The sequence below is a fragment of the Electrophorus electricus genome, chromosome 23 (assembly GCF_041902795.1).
Source record: "Electrophorus electricus isolate QZ-2024a chromosome 23, ASM4190279v1, whole genome shotgun sequence".
Taxonomy (NCBI): Eukaryota; Metazoa; Chordata; class Actinopteri; order Gymnotiformes; family Gymnotidae; genus Electrophorus; species Electrophorus electricus.
In genome coordinates this window covers 6,099,774-6,118,352 of record NC_137519.1, presented here as the reverse complement: position 1 = coordinate 6,118,352, position 18,579 = coordinate 6,099,774, and the positions used below count along the sequence as shown (strand labels likewise).

The 18,579-nt window shown below is 37.8% G+C and overlaps 3 protein-coding genes across 3 annotated transcripts in view; 2 read left to right on the top strand and 1 right to left on the bottom strand.

The window, feature by feature from the left end:
- LOC118240428 (sialoadhesin-like) overlaps nt 1-18,579 on the top strand; it is a 105,325-nt gene that overhangs the window by 64,490 nt on the left and 22,256 nt on the right. The gene's annotated exons all lie outside the window — the stretch shown is intronic.
- On the top strand, nt 5,742-11,667 carry LOC118240410 (B-cell receptor CD22-like). The gene is made up of 8 exons (XM_081706304.1): nt 5,742-5,929; nt 6,020-6,253; nt 6,490-6,759; nt 6,860-7,099; nt 7,266-7,347; nt 7,998-8,046; nt 8,226-8,425; nt 10,848-11,667. The coding sequence occupies exons 1-8, from the start codon at nt 5,884-5,886 to the stop codon at nt 10,888-10,890; spliced, it is 1,164 nt and encodes a 387-aa protein (XP_081562430.1). The 5' UTR covers nt 5,742-5,883; the 3' UTR covers nt 10,891-11,667.
- LOC118240430 (sialoadhesin-like) overlaps nt 17,369-18,579 on the bottom strand; it is an 85,737-nt gene continuing 84,526 nt past the window's right edge. Inside the window, exon 14 of the mRNA XM_081706289.1 lies at nt 17,369-18,436. Within this exon, the coding sequence (XP_081562415.1) occupies nt 18,206-18,436 (231 nt within the window). The 3' untranslated portion in view covers nt 17,369-18,205. The remainder of the gene's footprint in view (nt 18,437-18,579) is intronic.

The following is an 18,579-nucleotide window of genomic DNA, read 5'->3' as shown; positions in this document are numbered from 1 at the left end:
TAAGGCTTTTTCTCTGATCATTTATCAGAAACATTTAGCCTAAAGTCACGACTTACTGGAGCTTCAAGTATCGGTTCTTCATGAACAGTGATGTCACCATGTCTTTCTGAACATCAAGAAATATTATTATAGCAGCAATCCTCGTGTTACTGGCAGGTAAACTTTAGATTTTTTTTCTTATTTTCTACTCTGTTTTATGTGTATTCATGATACTGCTTTGTAATCCATTTGTAGTAACTTAAATGGGATGGCAAAGATTTGAATGTGTACTATGGTTATATTACAGATCAGAAACTTCAAAACATTTTACACACTTGGTAAGAGTTGGATATAACAAAAATATATGGAGTTACTTGAACTGCAAACAATTTATAATAACTTCATGCACCTATGTGTGTGTGTGTGTGTGTGTGTGTGTGTGTGCGTGTGTGTGTGTGTGTGTGTGTGTGTGTGTGTGTGTGTGTGTGTGTGTGTGTGTGTGTATGTGTGCGTACGTTTGTGTGTGTGTGTGTGTGTGTGTGTGTGTGTGTGTGCGCATGTGTGCATACATTTGTGTGTGTGTGTTTGCCAGAAACTCAGTCTCAGCACAGTGTAGCTCTCTCCTCTCGGAGCCTCTGTGCTCCTAATGGATCTACAGTAAAAATCCCCTGCAAATATACATCTAGTTCCTCCAGTGTCAGAGCGAGAGAGTGGTATCAGGTCCAGAGATCTGATGGAGAACCACAAGACCTGAGTAAAGACCCTCAATACTTAGGACGAGTTTCTATAAGCACACGGTGGAATGACTGTACACTGACAATGAACAACGTGAATGTAAGTGACTCTGGAGTTTATAACTTCAGATTTAGAACATGGAGGAATTAATGGATATCTGCTTCATCTGGAGTTACTCTCACTGTTACAGGTAATAACAAACTTAAAACATAGAACACACACACACTCTCTCTCTCTCTCTCTCACACACACACACACACACACACACACACACACACACACACACACCTACACTGCCATACACACATTATACATTGTTGGGACATGGGGACTTACATATTTCACACTTCATTATTGTCACTCTGGTGGATTTCTACTTTTAACAGACTTTCCCATAACAAAAACACTGCACTTTAAACTCTGTGCTGCTTTAAAGAGGACATTACAAAGTTTTCAATATTACCACATTTGTGACTGGGTCTCTGACCAACTGATTTTACTGTTTGTACAAATTAGTGTCCCTAACAGTAAAGACATTTAAGTCTATAATTAACTAATTTTGAATTTTAGAACTCAGATTTTCACACTGAACCATACTTGTTAACTTAGTAGGAACAATTTTGTATAACCATAGGTAGTTTATGGACACTTACAAAATGTATCTCTTTCTCTCCCACACATCCATATCTACACTTTCTCTGTTCCATACACATGCATACCATGTTTTTCTCACACAGAAAACATTCTGATGTGCATGATGTGATGTGTGTGTAGACCTGAAGGTGAATCCTGAGACTGTAGGACAGAGAGAGGTGAAACTCACCTGTAGCTCCACCTGCAGCTTCAGTAAGACCCCTCAGCACTACTGGTACAGGAATGGACAGTACAGGTCATATAGAAATGATGCCTCCATTATGCTCCACTCCACCAGTGTATCTGATGAGGGCAGCTACTCCTGTAGTGTGTATGGCAGCAGACAGCACTCTCCTGCAGTGTGTAAGTGTTGGATTTGAACTAAATCTCAAGACTAACTCTGAACTTCAGTATTATTCAATATTTGACATATTTGCACAATCCATTTTACTCTACATATTTGCATGCCACATGTGTTTTATTCTTTTTATACAACGGATATTATTCAATTAGTAATTATTCAGTCACTTGATCCCTTCCAATCCAGTCTGGTCAGATCTGACATGAGAGTGTGTGATATTTCATGATGAGAGAATTCACCTGACTCTCTGTCACTGATACACTCAGAAACAGAGCAGTGATACTGATTACATTTACAATAGTGTACATGTAAGAAACTGGACAGAACCATTTACAAGAGCTGAGCAAACACCAGTCCCTTCACTGTACCATCTACACTCACAGCAGCATAGTCTGAACTTACTAAGCAAGCGTGTCTTACAGTCGGATCTTAGTCAGACTAATACTGAATACTGATGGACATAAATGTACTTATGATTGTAGGTGCTTTATTGGTACAAGTTTATAAGACACAGCTGTGTTGCTGTTTTACATGTGCATCACCACAGTTTGGCTATACAAAAACTCAAAAAACAAAAAAAAGTGTACACTAAGAAGAATTAATTAAACAGGCCACTCCCTTTACTCTTTGAAGAAATATTTCTGACAGGATGGATCCATGGAAGAAATTAATGAGTGAATGTGGTTGGACAGCACTCTTATATAATGCAATAGTTTAAGTGACTGAAGACACAGTTTCAAAGACATGAACGTTTCAGCCCTTAGGTCTTCATCAGCGTGTTTCTAACATCTCATCCCACTTATATGCAGAAAAGAGGCCTCTCCCTTGGATACTTCATCAAAATGTCACAAGTATTTGATGTCAGTATCCATGTAACAAATTAATATCTACAGTGTAGTAAAAGGTGAATTACCTATATTATGTATATAGAGTTCAAGGAAGAGGATAAAACAAAGTTTTCATAATTGTATTCACATCAATAAATAAATGAAAACATTTAAAGTTACTATCAACTTCCTTCAAAGGAAGAGACGTAGATTGTTTAGGTAACTGCGCCCAAATTAAAGGGTCTTTTAGATTAGGGGCTCTTTTGAAACAGAAAGAGGGAGGGTTCAGTTGAAATTCTATACTCTTTGAAATGGGGGGCCAGGCTGGGGCCAGTGGCTATGTTAGAGGGGCCATGTGTTCATAAGTGCAAGGAAACTCACTCCTCATTTACTCCTCGTACTGTGAAAAAACATTACTGAAATATGTATAATAATGTTCAAATATATATATATATATTCACAATTTGGGGAAACCAGTTATCCCAGAGAACTTGAATCTGTAAATAACATTTGTTACAGAACATAACTTTTTTTTTTTTTTTTGGTCAAATTTCTTGTGTGAGTTATACTAAGAATTCTAGTATCACACTTGATACATCCATGGTACATAATAAATCATCTTGACTAATGTTGTAAAGTTCATTCCATTTAATGAGGAAATCAGTAGTATCTTTAAGGAAGGAAGGTAACTGGTAAACTAACTCCATATTGAGAGAGAGGCTCTGTTAGGAATAGACTGCCTGAAACAATGGGATGTCCTGGTGGATATTTATAGGCAGGTGCTTCTAAAATTGAGTTCAGTGAGTATATATACATGATGGATAAATATTATGCAGATTTCTTCTGCATTTATCTGGCTTGGTTTAAAAGCAAATATTAATATTAAAAGCTAACATATTAATTATTAATATTCATTCATGTTTTATGAATTACCAGAATTTATTTTTTCCTGAATGTGACTGTATCTGTGTTTCAGGTGTTTTAGGGTGTGACATACACTTGTGTGCTCTGAAAGGCTCAAATGTTGATCTATCCTACTCTTATAAATACCCTGGAGGACAAACGGTGACAGAATCATTCTGGTTTATTAAAGTGCAGCAGGTTGGTGTTGAAGCTGTGGATGTGAGAGAGGAAGAGGAGTATGAGGGGAGAGTGCAGTATAGACAGAGCTCCCAGAATGACTGTAGTATGACAGTCACTCACCTGAGAGAGAGTGACGCTCACACATACAGGTTCAGATTCCACACTGATAGTACTGCGGGGAAATACACTGGACATCCTGGAGTATCGCTCTCTGTCACAGGTAATGTTGTATAATTTAAAAATAAGTTTAGTAAGCTATAATAATTTTCTTTTGATTAAAAATAGCACCAGACATTTTTTTTATAATCACTTGCAGATCTGAAGATTACAGTATCAGACAGAAGTAGTCGAAAGCACCTGATCTGCAGCTCCACCTGCACGCTGCCCAACAACCCCACCTACATCTGGTACAGGAATGGACAGCCTGTATATAACCAGAACACTTATAGACTGTATGTGTATGGCAGTAGTGAGGATGCAGGCAGCTACTCCTGTGCTGTAAGAGGATATGAGGAGCTCCGCTCTCCTGCTGTCTGTAAGATCCTCACTTTAAACTCTCATCACTCTGTCAGCACCTTACTGGCAGCTTCTATCAGATAAAAAGTTTGTTTGTTTGATTGTTTGTTTTTGCTGTTTTTTGCTGCTGGTTCTGCCTATATGTTTATAAGTAGCTGGGAAGCACCTTTCACTGTTGAGGGCTCTATACATTTGTGGGCACTGGCTAGCTGGTTCAGCAGTACTACATCAGTGTGTTTTGTTTGTGTTCTCATTGTCTCTTGCTCTTGTCCTCACTTTAAACTGCACTCACTCTGTGTCACTGGCAACTTCTACTAGATTACAGTGAACTCATGCTGAGTCACATATGGCTAAGACATAAGACAACTACAGCATTTTTTAGATATATTTCAATTTAAGAGTTTTCAAGTGTTTAAGGTATTTTTGGAATCTTTTATTTTTTTTTACATGTTTTTCCATAAATCACTGCGTTTAATTTTTAAATCCACTGTGTTTATGTTTACATACATATTATTGGCAGTTGGAAGTTTTAATCAACCACTGCTGTTCTTGGAAAAAAAAAGGAAAAAAAAGCAATATTTGTAAAGCAACCTTGAGTTTGAGAAAGGTGCTATATAAATGTAACTAATAATAATAATAATAATAATAATAATAATAATAATAATAATAATAATAATAATAATAATAACCTCTGTTGGCCTCTTTCATGGGTGACCTGGTTTTGACGAAAGAGCAAGTGTTACATTTTTTATTAGACTCTTACTGTGACAGGATGCAGGCGTGAGTCTCAAAACAACCAAACAACCAAACAAAGACACAAAAGTCTTTTAATGGCAAAAATTTAAGTAAAAGAATAAAAGTAAAAGTAAAAATAAGAGGACCATTTAAATGCTAAAGCCTTTACACATTGACCATCATCCACATAGTCAATTATAACTGGTAATAAAACCTAGTAAATAAACAGTAAATTACTTAGTAAATAAAAACTGGAAACAGAAGGAATATTCACAGGGATGGAAATGAGGAACAGGGGAGGCTGGAGACACACTAATGAGTAATAAAGGGGGACATGGCAACATGTGAGGAAAGGAGTGTAAACACAACACACACGGTGACACGTTAACCGAGGACAACAACACATCAAACATGGCAAGAGGCATCACATGGATGAGGGCGTAAAGGAGGGGTCTATACTGTAACTGCACTTATAAGTAGTGTTCATGCAGACACTTAGGAACACAATAAAACCTGCTATGTAATTGTATAAACATGCACAAAATATACTGACATTACTTGCCCTTTTTAAAAACAGGTCATTCATGAAAGGGCCCACTGGAAACTTGGCACAACTTCCCTGAGAACAAGACAAGTGACACAAGACAAGTCTTGTCTCCCAGCTTCTGATTATATACAACTGACTTTAAAAGAACTGGTAGTCTGTTTGTTCAGCTATGATTTACTCAGTTTATGTGTTACAGGTGTTTATGGAAAGGACAGCTGCTGGAGTGTAACTTACGTCACCCAGAGCATCTGTGCTCTGATTGGTTCATCAGTGGACATACGCGGTTACTACACCTTCCCGGATCAGCAGCCTGGTACGCCAGACTCCACCTACAGGTCACAGAGCTGAGTCATGCTGATGACCGAGTGGAGGTTTTCAGTCACAGAGCTAATGTGAACACACTAAGACTGAAACATCTCACAGAGAGTGACTCAGCAGAATATCTCCTCCGATTTAAAGCCCCCTACATGATACACACAGACAGCTCTGCTGGTGTGTCTCTCTCTGTCACAGGTAAGATAAGTCTTCTGTGTCTGGCAGTGTCACATGGTTCATCATCTGTGTGTTGAGCCCTGAGGACACTTATGAGAGTCTCCCATACAGGCCTGAAGGTGAATGTGGATTCTCCAGCAGTCCCAGGATCAGAGGGACAGACAGTAACACTGAGCTGCAGCTCCACCTGCACTCTGCCCTACAACCCCACCTACATCTGGTACAAGAACGGACAGCGTGTGTCTCACTGCACATCTGTCTCCTGCTCTGTATCTGCAGTCAGGGATGCAGTCAGTTATAGCTGTGCTACTGAAGGCAATGAGAACCTCCTCTCTCCTCCTGTGTGTGAGTGGAGAATTTACATATGAAAATCATGATGGCTTGATGCATTTAATAAAGTCAGTTAATCATAAACCAGAAACATCACTACAATCAATACTTACTACTACAGCTCATGATGATGATGCTCTTTGTTGTAGTTTCACAGTTATCAACTATAACTTCTGAATTTATAAGAATCTCTAAACCAGACTGTGTATGAGAGTTTAGTTTTAATGTTAACAGTGTGTGTTTGTGTTCAGATGCCCCTAGAAACACCAGAGCATTGATGGTTTCCTCTGGAGAGAGAGTGGAGGGAGATTCAGTGACTCTGACCTGCAGCAGTGAGGCAAACCCTCCTGTTCTCACCTACTCCTGGTTTAAGCAGAGAGCAGCTGCAGACACACTGCTGCCAACAGACCAGAATTACAGCATCTCCAACATCAGCTCCCAGCACAGTGGACTCTACTACTGCACCGCTCACAACCAGCTGGGACAGCACAACTCCACCACCACCCTGCTGGATGTGTTATGTAGGTGCAGTTTGCTTTGTGTTATCCTCTTGTGTTATGAATATAATAAGTTAAATGACATTTTAAGTGTATTTATTTTAATTCCTGTTCTCCTGCTCAGACCCTCCCAGAGTCCCGTCTGTTACTGACCGTGTGTCTGGTGACTCGGTGACACTGCTGTGCTACAGTGACTCCAACCCCATCAGTAATTACTCCTGGTACAAGAAGACAGGAAGTGGTGTTATATTGTTGGGAAACAGCACCAATTTAACTTTGGCTACAGGAGCAGTTGGACTTTTCTTTTGCACAGCTCTGAACCAATTTGGATCAATGGACTCGTCAGAATATTCAGTTCCAACAGGTACATTATGGGTCGAATTCAATGGCTACAGTGGTTAAAGAAAGAAATGTTACTAGCACACTTATGAGCAGTTTCATAGAGCATCTGTTCTGGTTTGTTTTCACCTCTCTATCGCGAGAATGTTCACACGTCTGTGTAACATGCTGCCCTCTACTTCCTGATGCAGGGAACCCAGCTGGGACATACGCAGTTTCTGGAGTCACTGTGGGTTTGTTTCTGACTCTCACTGCTGTGTGTCTATGGATGAGGTAAGAAGCTGATGCCACATTGACATTACACACCCTGCCAATGCTGTAGGCTGTTTACTGCTCAGTCCCCAAGATCACTATACAAACGAGCAAAGACAATAAACAATGACAATTAGACTGAAGTAAAAAAAAAAAAAAAAAACACATAACAAATTGAAGATGCAAGAAAATTTTAAAACATGAGGTATGTTATTCAATAACTGTTACAGAAAATAGAGTTACAAAGTCATAATAATTACATCACTGAGACAGCAAGCTGGTGGTTGGAAGAAAATATCAGTCAGGCAATCAACTAGGCTGAGAGGAGGCAGCCTGTATGAGGGGACTGGATGAGCAGAAATTGCATATAATGCATACAGTAGTGAAACTGGAGACCATGCTGTCTAGTAATGTTGCCAAGGTGGAGAATAATTAATAAAAAGTAGAGGACCAAGTATTCAGGCCTTGAGAACACCATGAGATAGGATTGATGGGTATGACTAACCTACCAAAGGAGGTAAATTGCTGTCTGTCAGTGACATATGATTTAAACTACATAAGTATCATACCAGTGATGTCAACCAGGTTTTAACACAAATCATTTTAACTAGAGTTTGATTAACACAGAAGCTATTGAGCCTGGTGATGTTATTACTGTGGTTCACCACCAGGGGGCGAACCACAGCTGTCAGCAGCAGGAGTGAGGAGACAAGCGCCAAAGTAAGTTTGAAGAATAGTCGACAGAGAATTGAGATTTCAGTCCAACTCAAAATCCCTGCAAAGTTTTCCTTAAAGGGTCCAATGATCAAAGTAACAGAGTTAAGCCTGTATTTTGATTATTAATTACATAAATCATTAATCACCATGTCCCAATTAATCTCTCTCTCTCTTTCTTTCAGCGTGATTCTATTCCTGTATATGATAACGTCTCAGCCCTGGATATGCCCTCTGACCCCACAAATGACGACATTCTCTACTCCAACATTAATTTCACACGCTGCCACACACAGGAAGTATCTCTCTACTCTACTGTCCAACTAACAATGGCTCTTAGTCAAGAAGAGGAAACTGAGTATGCCAGAGTGAATTTCTCTGCCTGGTAGGCAATGCAAACGGTTCAGTTAACCATATTTCTGTCACACTTAGACACACCTTCACACATACACATGCACTCACACAAACATGCACGAACACTAATGCTGATGAGATACCCCTCCCTCTAAAAATAAACAAAACTAAAAATCTTGACAGAGGCCAAAACCATTTTAATAGTTATAGAAAATGCTTATACCTACTGGCCAACTATTTTAAATCCTAAAATTTTACATCTTTTATTTAATCTTAAAATTTGGTTTTGTGTTAAGACTTGAAAAAATAATTACTGCAGTACATAGGTTAAATAAAATCAAAGAAGAATTCACTGTTTTGGAAAGCATGCATCAGTAAATTAAATTGTTCAAAATAGAATTTTGTTAAATAAAATGCCTCTCAATTTATTAAAACCAAAAAATTCACTTTTTGGAAGGAAATGTAACACTTTTTACTAGAGCATGTCATGAAGTAAATGCGAAATGTGACATTTTGAGTGAAATTGTGTGTCTAGCTATATATAGTACAAAATAAGAATTACAAAATTAAACAAGTCTTTAGATGGGACAGTTTAAGATAATGTCTTAGCAACACCCCAACAATTCTGATTCTGTTTAATTTTCTTATCTTGTATAATATGGTGTTTCAGATAATCCTACACTCATCTCTTAGATGTTGTTTCTTTACATTTTCTTAAAGATGTTGAATGCTGATGCTCCAACTGTTTTAATTAATTTATATATAAAATATATATAAATTAAATATAAAATAATTAATTTATATATAACAAACATTATTATTAATATTAAATAAGCTTATGTAATAATAATAATAATAATAATAATAATAATAATAATAATATATTAGTTATTATTAAATACAATTTGAACAAGTTTCCATCAGGTTTCAGGGTGCTGCACAGTATAGACTCAACCTTTAGTTAACTAATGATTTATTGCCTTCACTTAGCTCTAGTAATTGCTTCATCTTCATGATGCTGGACCACAATATCCTTTTACATCATTTTAATCTTTGGGTTGGTACCAGAGAACTGCCAGAGGCTGGTTGTCCTTTCAGCTAAAAGATTGCACTATTCAAACAGGATTTACTCCTCTCCACTTCCATCACACATGGCTTACCTAAAGAGTCAGTCTTGGGCTTCATTTTATTGTCCATCCACTAGGTACAATTTTTCCAGAAATACAATATAAACTTTAAATAATATTCCTTAATTTTGGTAACACTTTATTTTGAGTGGTCCTTTATAGATAACTAATAAACTCTCAAACTCTCTGAAGTGGCAGTAATGAATCATCTAAAATATTCAAGTTAATATTTTTATACAGTCTGTAGATGGACAAAAGGTATATATGATTAACAGACATATAATTAGATATATTAATTTAAATAGAACTATTGTCGATACATTACTTACATTAAGTAGCCATATTATGTCTTTTTTCATATTTGACTTGATTGTTTTTTAAACCTTTTGTAATGGTGAGCTGTAAGTGTGGAGAAGAGCGAGATTTATTAGGGGCAAATTCAGATTCAGAGTCGCTATAACGGTCCAGGGTCATTGAGCCAATTCAAAGATTACGGGGATACATGATAAGCAAAAACACATGAAGGCAAATGAGGGAAGCAGGCTATAACAGAGGCTAGGATAAACACAAAGGCACGGAGTACAAACTTACGGATACAGACTTTCCATACATCAATACGGATATACATTCAACCAGATATTCATCCATTCAACAGCAAAACACCAAGGCCACCAGACAGGGTTTAAATACCTGAACTTAACAAGACTGGAAACGAGGAACAGGCGAAACTAAAGACGGGCGTGTAAAACCAAACGAGGGGTGGAAAAAAAAGAAACTAAGGAACAGAACCAAAATAAAACATACGACAGGGAAACCATGGAACATAGAAGCTAGGAGGGACTAACCATGACACCTTCGACTCCCATATTCATAATTGGGTGACAAAGCCTTAAATATTTTTACATCTGAACTGTTTTCATCTGTACATCACTTTGGTCAACCTTCATTTATTTTTAATTGTGCTCTAGAAGTAAATTTGATTGACTGATGGAATACACATCTTAATTTAACCAACTTCCAAACACAGGTGCACAGTGAGAAGCAGCTGCAGTTAATTGTGCTTTCACTGAGGTTTTGTTTTAGTTGTGTATTCATGCACAGTGAAGCAGATCTACACTTAGATCTAATTAGCAGTAGCCTAACACTGAGTCTTTGTCCTTTTCTTAGTACAGGGAAACAAGTTAAAATGATCTGTGCTAATTGGCCATTCACTAACGACCACACACTAGACAGAGATTAGGTTAAAAACAATATAATTTTCCTGAAGAGTTACAGTAAATGATTTTTTATTTTAGATTATGTTCTTTGTGTTTTAAAATTTTGCAGCAAGGACGAAACCCACATCTACAGCACAATCTCAAGAACATGAGAAGAAAATCCTCCACCAACCATCAATCTCCAGTCCTGCGTGAAAATGAGAAAAGTGCCAGCAGTCTTCCACCTCCTCCAAACACATATGAAATTGGTACAAACTAAATTTAAAATCTTGCTGGTGATTTTGATTTATTTTAGGGATCAGTCAGACAGGGTATTATTACCAACTGGACCAAGATACACATTATAAAATGTTTATGACATTATTTTATGTATCATTTATTACATTTAGCCACAGATTGCTTACCACTGCAAGAAGGATGGTTAGAAACTCTGCATGTTATATACATATACAAACATGTCATAAACATGTATTTCATGTCATAGACATGTAGAATAATAAAGATACACCAGCCCACAGTAACAGGACAGACTTTAATTCACTTCACTGCATTCAAGAATCTCGGTTCTCTTTGTAATATTACCACACATGAAGATGTTCTCTGCAGTGCAGTGACCAGTGTCCAGTGACCACTGTACATACACAGTACTGCATAATTCACTGTCCATGACATTATGATGATGTTTCCCTACCATTGTTTCATTCTCATTGATTAGTTTTTAGTACAATATGGTACCTTGAGAGGTGACTGGCTAGAATGAATGTCCTTGAAGGTTTTAATTTTAATTATTTATTCAGACAAATATTTTTAACACAGCATTCCCAGGTCACAGAGTAACATTCTCAGGTCCCAGGTCACAGAGCAGGGGGTCTAATAGCCTTCATTCTTGAATCCTGTACAACATGTGACTGTTCCACTTATAGTTGTTGGGTAGCTGATCACTGTACTTTAAATTCAGAACGAGAGATCTAAATCGTCCTTTCGCCCAGTCGGCCCTGGAAACAGAACTCAGCACAGATGTAATGGCACGATCTACTCACTGGGTGGCAGCAGCGATGTGATAAGACCCTCAAAGCCGATTGTGCAGAGCGTGTCCCATATGGATAAGATTTAACATTTGCTTGTTTATATTACAGTACATTTTCCATGTCTACTCTGTATTTGCACCGAAGCCAAAGTTGCATTATGCCTGAAATATTTCTGTAACATTTATCACAAAAGGCTTCACACTTCTTGCACTCAGTGAATGATTTAAAAATTGTAAAAATGACTTTTGTGGAATTCATTCTTTATTCTTGTTGGCTCCTTATCTGGTTCGCCAGCATGTTGCTTGCCCCAGAGCCATGATGATGTTTCCTCCAGACAATTAGTCGTCACTCCTAACATCTGAGTTACTGTTAAGAACTTTAGCTAAATATTTAGCAATTTTAGTCAGAATGAGACTACCAGAGCCCAGACTAAGAGCAGACGTGGCGGCTGACTTCCTGACTACAGAAAACACCTGCATTCATGTAAAAGGAAGCGCATCTCACCATCTGATTATCTATCAAAAGGTACTTACATGATGGACCGCCAGAGTCCATCTTTGCACATTATAGTTCCCTAATTTACCTCATACCTGGACATGCCTAATAATCTATTCTCTCGTTCTGCCGAGATACACCAACCCCTAAATCTCATGTTGTTACTGAGCCTCAACCCGTCTCAGCTGCCATGGCTCCTCCCACCACCCCCTGACGCCCCCTGCTGTAGCCCACCACACCTCCACACCAGCCAACTACTTCTCCGTTGCGCTTGATGGACGTTCTCATGCGGGATGGGTTTCGGACACGCGCATGCCGTCAGGACCAGACTTGGACTTCTAGAAAACTGGACTAGAAATTGATTGCTCATTTCTTTATTTGTCTTATTTATTTATTTTCTCTCTCTCACTCACTACTTACTTCACTCTTTACTGTTTATATTGTTACTATTGTAGTGTCTGTTATCGGTCAGAGGAGGACGGGCCCCCCTCTGAGTCTTAGTTCCTTTCAAAGATTCTTCCTCGTGCTCTAGGGAGTTTTTCCTTGCCACTGTTGCCCTTGGCTTGCTCACTGGGGGCTTGGACCCAGACTTTTGTTAAGGTGCATTGTGACAACAACTATTGCAACAAGCGCTATATAAATAAATTTGACTTTGACTAATATGTCTGATAATATAGCTGCAATTGTACCTTGACCCTTCTCAACTGAAGCTACCGCTACCAAGGAAATCACTCTTCTGTTCCACAGCTGTGGACAGCTTGTTCCTCTGTCTAGCAGTCATTAACACACATTCTTATGCATTTGCATTTGCATTAATAATTTCTAATGATTAATTGTGTAATAGTAAATTTAAAGTGCAATGTGTTGGCATATCTCAGCATATCCATGTGTTAAAAACACAAGCAGTTCATGCAAAAAGCAAACTCTACAAAATGGCTTTAAGAAGGTTTATGGACACTGACTGTGAAAGTATAATTTGATTTTTTTATAGCTGCACTTTTTGCTTTTGCCTATTATTAGTATAAGTGTTATTATTATTAGTGATTTATTGAGCTTCTCATACTCACCACTGTGTATTTGCCATGTATTTGCTGGGCTGTTTATTTTTATCTGATGGATGTTTTTAGGATCCAGGTTTAAATAATCACACAGAATACGGAGCGGTTCCCATTTATGGGATTTAAAAATAAAAGATGTCTGTCTTAGAATAGCAATATTAATTACCTCAAAAATGATGGATGTGCCAGTAGCAGTTTTTCTGCATGCACTGCCTCAAGCAGAACTCATGCCATCAGTTTGGACTTACTCATCCTTGCAGTCTGTACTTTTTATGTGGACTTGTTAAAAAAAATTATGAATTTGGATTTCTTTTTCCATTTTGATTTAATGAAGCAATGATTGCATACTAGGTAATGTAAGCCTACAAAATTTGTAAATTGCAGGGCAAACTTGGCCAACTGAATATTTGCTGTCTAACACTGAAGCTTGAATATTTCTACAGTTAACCAGGCTTGAATATCTCTACAGTTAACCAGGTCTTCCTTGCACTTGGTCTGCTTGGCTTACCACACATTATTGGCTTTCAAAGTTTTCTTCCAGTATATCATATAACAAATTGCACATTCTTGTTTATGTGTATAAGGTTTCTTCTTCAGTGTCCAGACTGTCCTATTTCAACCATTGTATTTATTTCATCTACATTGTTCAGGTTTTAGACACAGGAGGATGTTTCCATTATAGTTTATTCATATAAAGTATGAGCAACATCTGTTTACCGCATTTCTCCACCAAAACCCCCGAACCACCACCACTGCCAAAACAATACCTGCAGCTCGTCTTACACCTCTCTCTCTCTCTCTCTCTCTCTCTCTCTCTCTCTCTCTCTCTCTCTCTCTCTAGCATGACCTTGGCTTCCAGTAGCTGCACACATCAGATTTAAAACCTTGATGCTCGCCAGAAGAGCCAAAAATGGACCAGCCCCTCCATACATGAGGTCAATGGTCAAACCCCGATCCGTAACTCGAATACTTTAAACCTGAAGTACGGATTGGCTTGAAAAATCAAACTTCCAATCTCATGAAAGACAAGCATGGAATCTATTTTCTGTCCTGGCTCCCAGATGGTGGAATGAACTTCCACTTGCTGTCTGGACAGCAGAGTCATTGTCTGAGATAGAACTCATGTATTTTGTACTTCTAGGCATTAGCACTGATCCCTATATTTCTATTCTAGTTCAGTATGCTAGTTTATTGGTATATTGGACTTTAATCTACTCTACTGGCTAGGATGTATTCTAGGGGTAAATGAAAAAGCACTTTTGTAAGTCGATCTGGATAAGAGTGTCTGCTAAATACCGTAAATGTAAATATAAATGCAAATGACCTGTTTACTGGACGTATGGATATATCTAGTAAAAGTGATCAGACATCCAAGTTCAGACACACACACACACACTCACCAAATCAAAAAGTACTTTCATCTTTGGCATGAAAATGAATCCCTGTGGTTAAGCACAAAATGTAACACTCTCAAGAAAAATGTTATAAATAACAACGGCAAAGCTGGCATATTTTCATTTTAATGGCAAAATATTATTATTGTATAAACACATAAATGTGGCAGTTTCTTAGTTATGGATGAGGGCCATGTCAAATTACATCTGTGGGATTATATTTCAAATGAAAAGTTAATTTACAGTAACTGAGTATCTCAATTAATTGAAATCTTCGCCATCTAAGACAGCTGAAAGTACAAAGAATAGTCTCTTCTACATAGCTCTAACTGATGCTTCTTAGCTCATCTTTCTTAATGAAGTCTGTCAATTCTATATAAGAGGCAGACAGTTTACTTAATTAGTAATATAACCTGATATCACCCCCCTGTGGATGAAAAGGTGACGTGAAGAAGCTGCTGCTTGTGCTGTTGCTTCAGATTGAGGAGGCCAACAACAGGCTGTGTAAACATTTTTTGTATAATTCCACCCATAATGTTACATCTTATTTTAACAGAAATCATTCAAGAAAAATAAAACATAGTATATTTCATTTATTTAATTAGTCCTTAAATTATATTGATAGAACAATATGTGTGCATTCTTAAATATGTAGGCAAAATAGGTCAGTTTGGCCAGTAAGCTAACTGTTTATTGTTGATGCGGAGAAACTTTGGAACAGCACTGTGCAGGCTTTCTGTACTTTGTTAGCTAGCTAGCTATAGTGAGTGGTAGATTCGCCATTATTTGACATCCTGAATGCCCTCTGAAGCTGAAACTGAACGAGGTGAGAAGCAAACTAAGCACGTGCAAAGCCTTCACTTTAAAGCTTTCAGAGGATGCCTCCTATGTCCTACAACACGCACTTCTACTACTCACAGATAATAAACCCACTATTCCAATATTCTGCTTGCACCCCTGCAGGATCAGGTTGTCGGCTATGAGGGCGAGATCTATTTGAGATGAAGTGGTCTAAGAACAGAGCAAGAGAACTGGAGTTCATGCTGGTGAGAGAGTTTGAGAAAGAGAGGGGGGGTAATGAGTAAAGCAAGATATCCTGAAAGAAAAAAACAACTTACAATGTACTCAGATGACAACATTGTGTGTGTGTGTGTGTGTGTGTGTGTGTGTGTGTGTGTGTGTGTGTGTGTTCAAGCACACGTACAGAATTACATCTAAGTTAGTAAACTAATAGGAGGCTTGTCCACGTGTGCATGTCTGTATAATGTTTACAGGTGTATGATTTTCCCGCGACCTCTGTGAGCTGTGTTTATTACCCATTCCTGCACTGTAAATCTCACAGTTTCATGTTTACATAATTCTGGCTCCTAATACTGATTTATGGTGTGACAGGAAATAGAGTACATCGTGCACAGAGCGCTGAGTCTCTTCAGGGCCGATGGGACAGGAATGGCGGATTACATGCTGGAGTTGCCAGGTGACGGACTGAAGATCTCAGACATCTGGGTTAACACTTCCTGGCTCCAAAAGGCCTGGTTCAACCCACTATGGGTTTAGTACAAGAAGATTTTGGGAAGGACTTTGGTCAAAGGTTTGGTTAAAGGTTCGCAAATGCTTGGTGACAGTTAGGTAGGAATGAGTAAGGCTTTGGTAGAGATCTATAAGGGTTTGGTAGAGACCTATAAGGGTTTGGTAGGTGCCTGTAAGGCTTTGGTAGAGGCCTGTAAGGGTTTGGTAGGTGCCTGTGGTGTAAACGCTTATCAGCTAATATTACTAATGAATAGGCTAAAGCTATTCATCTTTCCAATATCTCTATTATGTCACATTTGAGACACAACACATTTAATAACACATCAAACGTACAGTGTAGCTACAAGTGTTTTTTATAAACATTTATAAACTACATTTCAATTGAAATAGCAATTTTTTAAAATAAATGTTATTCTAAAACTGCATCAGTGATATAAACAATTTCATTAAAATACAACATCAGATTAAGTACAGATATAGTATATCTGGAATTTTACACTTATGATAAGGAGTAATGCTACTCTTCCACATGTGTAATAATGTAAGCACACAGGTAAAGAACTGCAAAAATGTATCATTCTATTTAAAATGAAACACCACAGGAAGTAACAGCAAGGTTAGAAAGGCACTTTGAAGTTATTTAAGAAATCAAATAATCTAAATATTAAGACACATTATGCTGATTACAGTCTGATGGAGTGGTTGGAGTGTGACAGTGGGTGATGTTATATCTGGAGGGGTTGGAGTCTGATGGTGGGTGATGTTATATCTGGAGGGGTTGGAGTCTGATGGTGGGTGATGTTATATCTGGAGAGGTTGGAGTCTGATGGTGGGTGATGTTATATCTGGAAGTGTTGGAGTCTGAAGGTGGGTGAAGCTTTTCTCAGATTCTTGGACTGTGTTGTAGATTGGAGTTTAGTCCTTGCTGAGCAATTTCACAAGACTAAGGTCATGTTATCCCCTGAGCAAATGTAGTAACTCATGTAGCTTTACATGGATAAAAAAAAACTGCATTCAGCACAAAAAAAACCCAACATATTTTCAAGACTTTAATTTTGAATAAAAGGTTTATGCTTACCATCTAAAGCCACATTAGGACATGTCAAGTTCTAAATGGGCAGCAGGAGTTCCTCAAATACTTTTGTTTTGATCAAATTCACAATGTCAGTTATTTTTACAGACTGCTGCCTCATCAATATTCTGGCACCTTTTACCTAAACTGACCAGTAGAATTAACACCAGGTTACTCTAATCCCATGGGAACAGCCATCAGTGGCGGATATAGAAAGTTTTACATGAGTTGGCAATGGAGTGGCAGAGAATATTAGGAGGGTGGAATGTATGGGGACTACAGATAAGTGAGTGAGGAATTTAGACCAAATTCAAGTCTCCTGTTTTATAAAGCACTAGACTGATAACAATATTTCATACAGCAGTAATGTTTTGTAGTTCTGATCAGTAAAAGCTACATGACAGCAATGTATAAAATGAGTAGCCATTATCATCTCTGTAATTTATATTGCAATTTCATATCCTGTACGAATTTATCATAAATATTACAAAAATTACAAAAATATTACAAAATATTACAAAGGTCTTGCAGTAAAGGATATATGACAGGAAGAATAATCCCAGTATTTAAAGCAAGCATTTACCAGTACAGTATAGACCATACTCACCTCATGAGAAAATAAAAATTCAGACTGAAAATCAAAATTACACCACTTTCAAATGCAACAATACAAACATACTTTATATATAGAATTATTTAAAGATGGATAATAACATTATTTGCTGTTGTTTTCAGATAATTTATGTTATTTGCTAAAGAAGAACTTATGAAAAGGGCTGTAATTATATTTATTTATTCAGTTGACTTTATTATATTATTTGCTTCAGAAATAACTTACACTCCATGTGTAACAGTGATACAGACATAATGAACTATGCCATTTGCATAGCCTACTGTGGGGAGACTTTTGTTTTGGTGATGTTCACTGTGGCGTACTCTACTTCCTCTCCTTGAATAAGAGCCTTTGGCAGTTGAACAGTGGAATAGAGCACTTCCTGTGTGTGGGAGTGTGTGAAATGAACACTGGAGTAGTGAACTTCATCCTGATCATCTGAAGATACTGTGGAGTCACAGGTCTTAGCCAGGGCTGAGATATTATCATATACAGGAGCAGAGTCATGCTTTAGGAGAGAGAGAGAGAGAGAGAAAATGAAAAGGTTTCTCTGGAAGTAACAATAATCAACATAAGCACTAATGCTGGCTGCACAGTCCACTATGACATGAGACCCATTAAGAACAACTGCAGTGATCTGTTGAGTCCCTC

Coding starts and splice junctions, on each gene's coding strand:
- LOC118240410 (XM_081706304.1), top strand. CDS start 5,884: ATGATACACACAGACAGCTCTGCTGGTGTGTCTCTCTCTGTCACAG. Junction 7,348..7,997: donor GCTGTGTGTCTATGGATGAG/GTAAGAAGCTGA, acceptor GTTCACCACCAG/GGGGCGAACCACAGCTGTCA. Junction 8,047..8,225: donor GTGAGGAGACAAGCGCCAAA/GTAAGTTTGAAG, acceptor TCTTTCTTTCAG/CGTGATTCTATTCCTGTATA.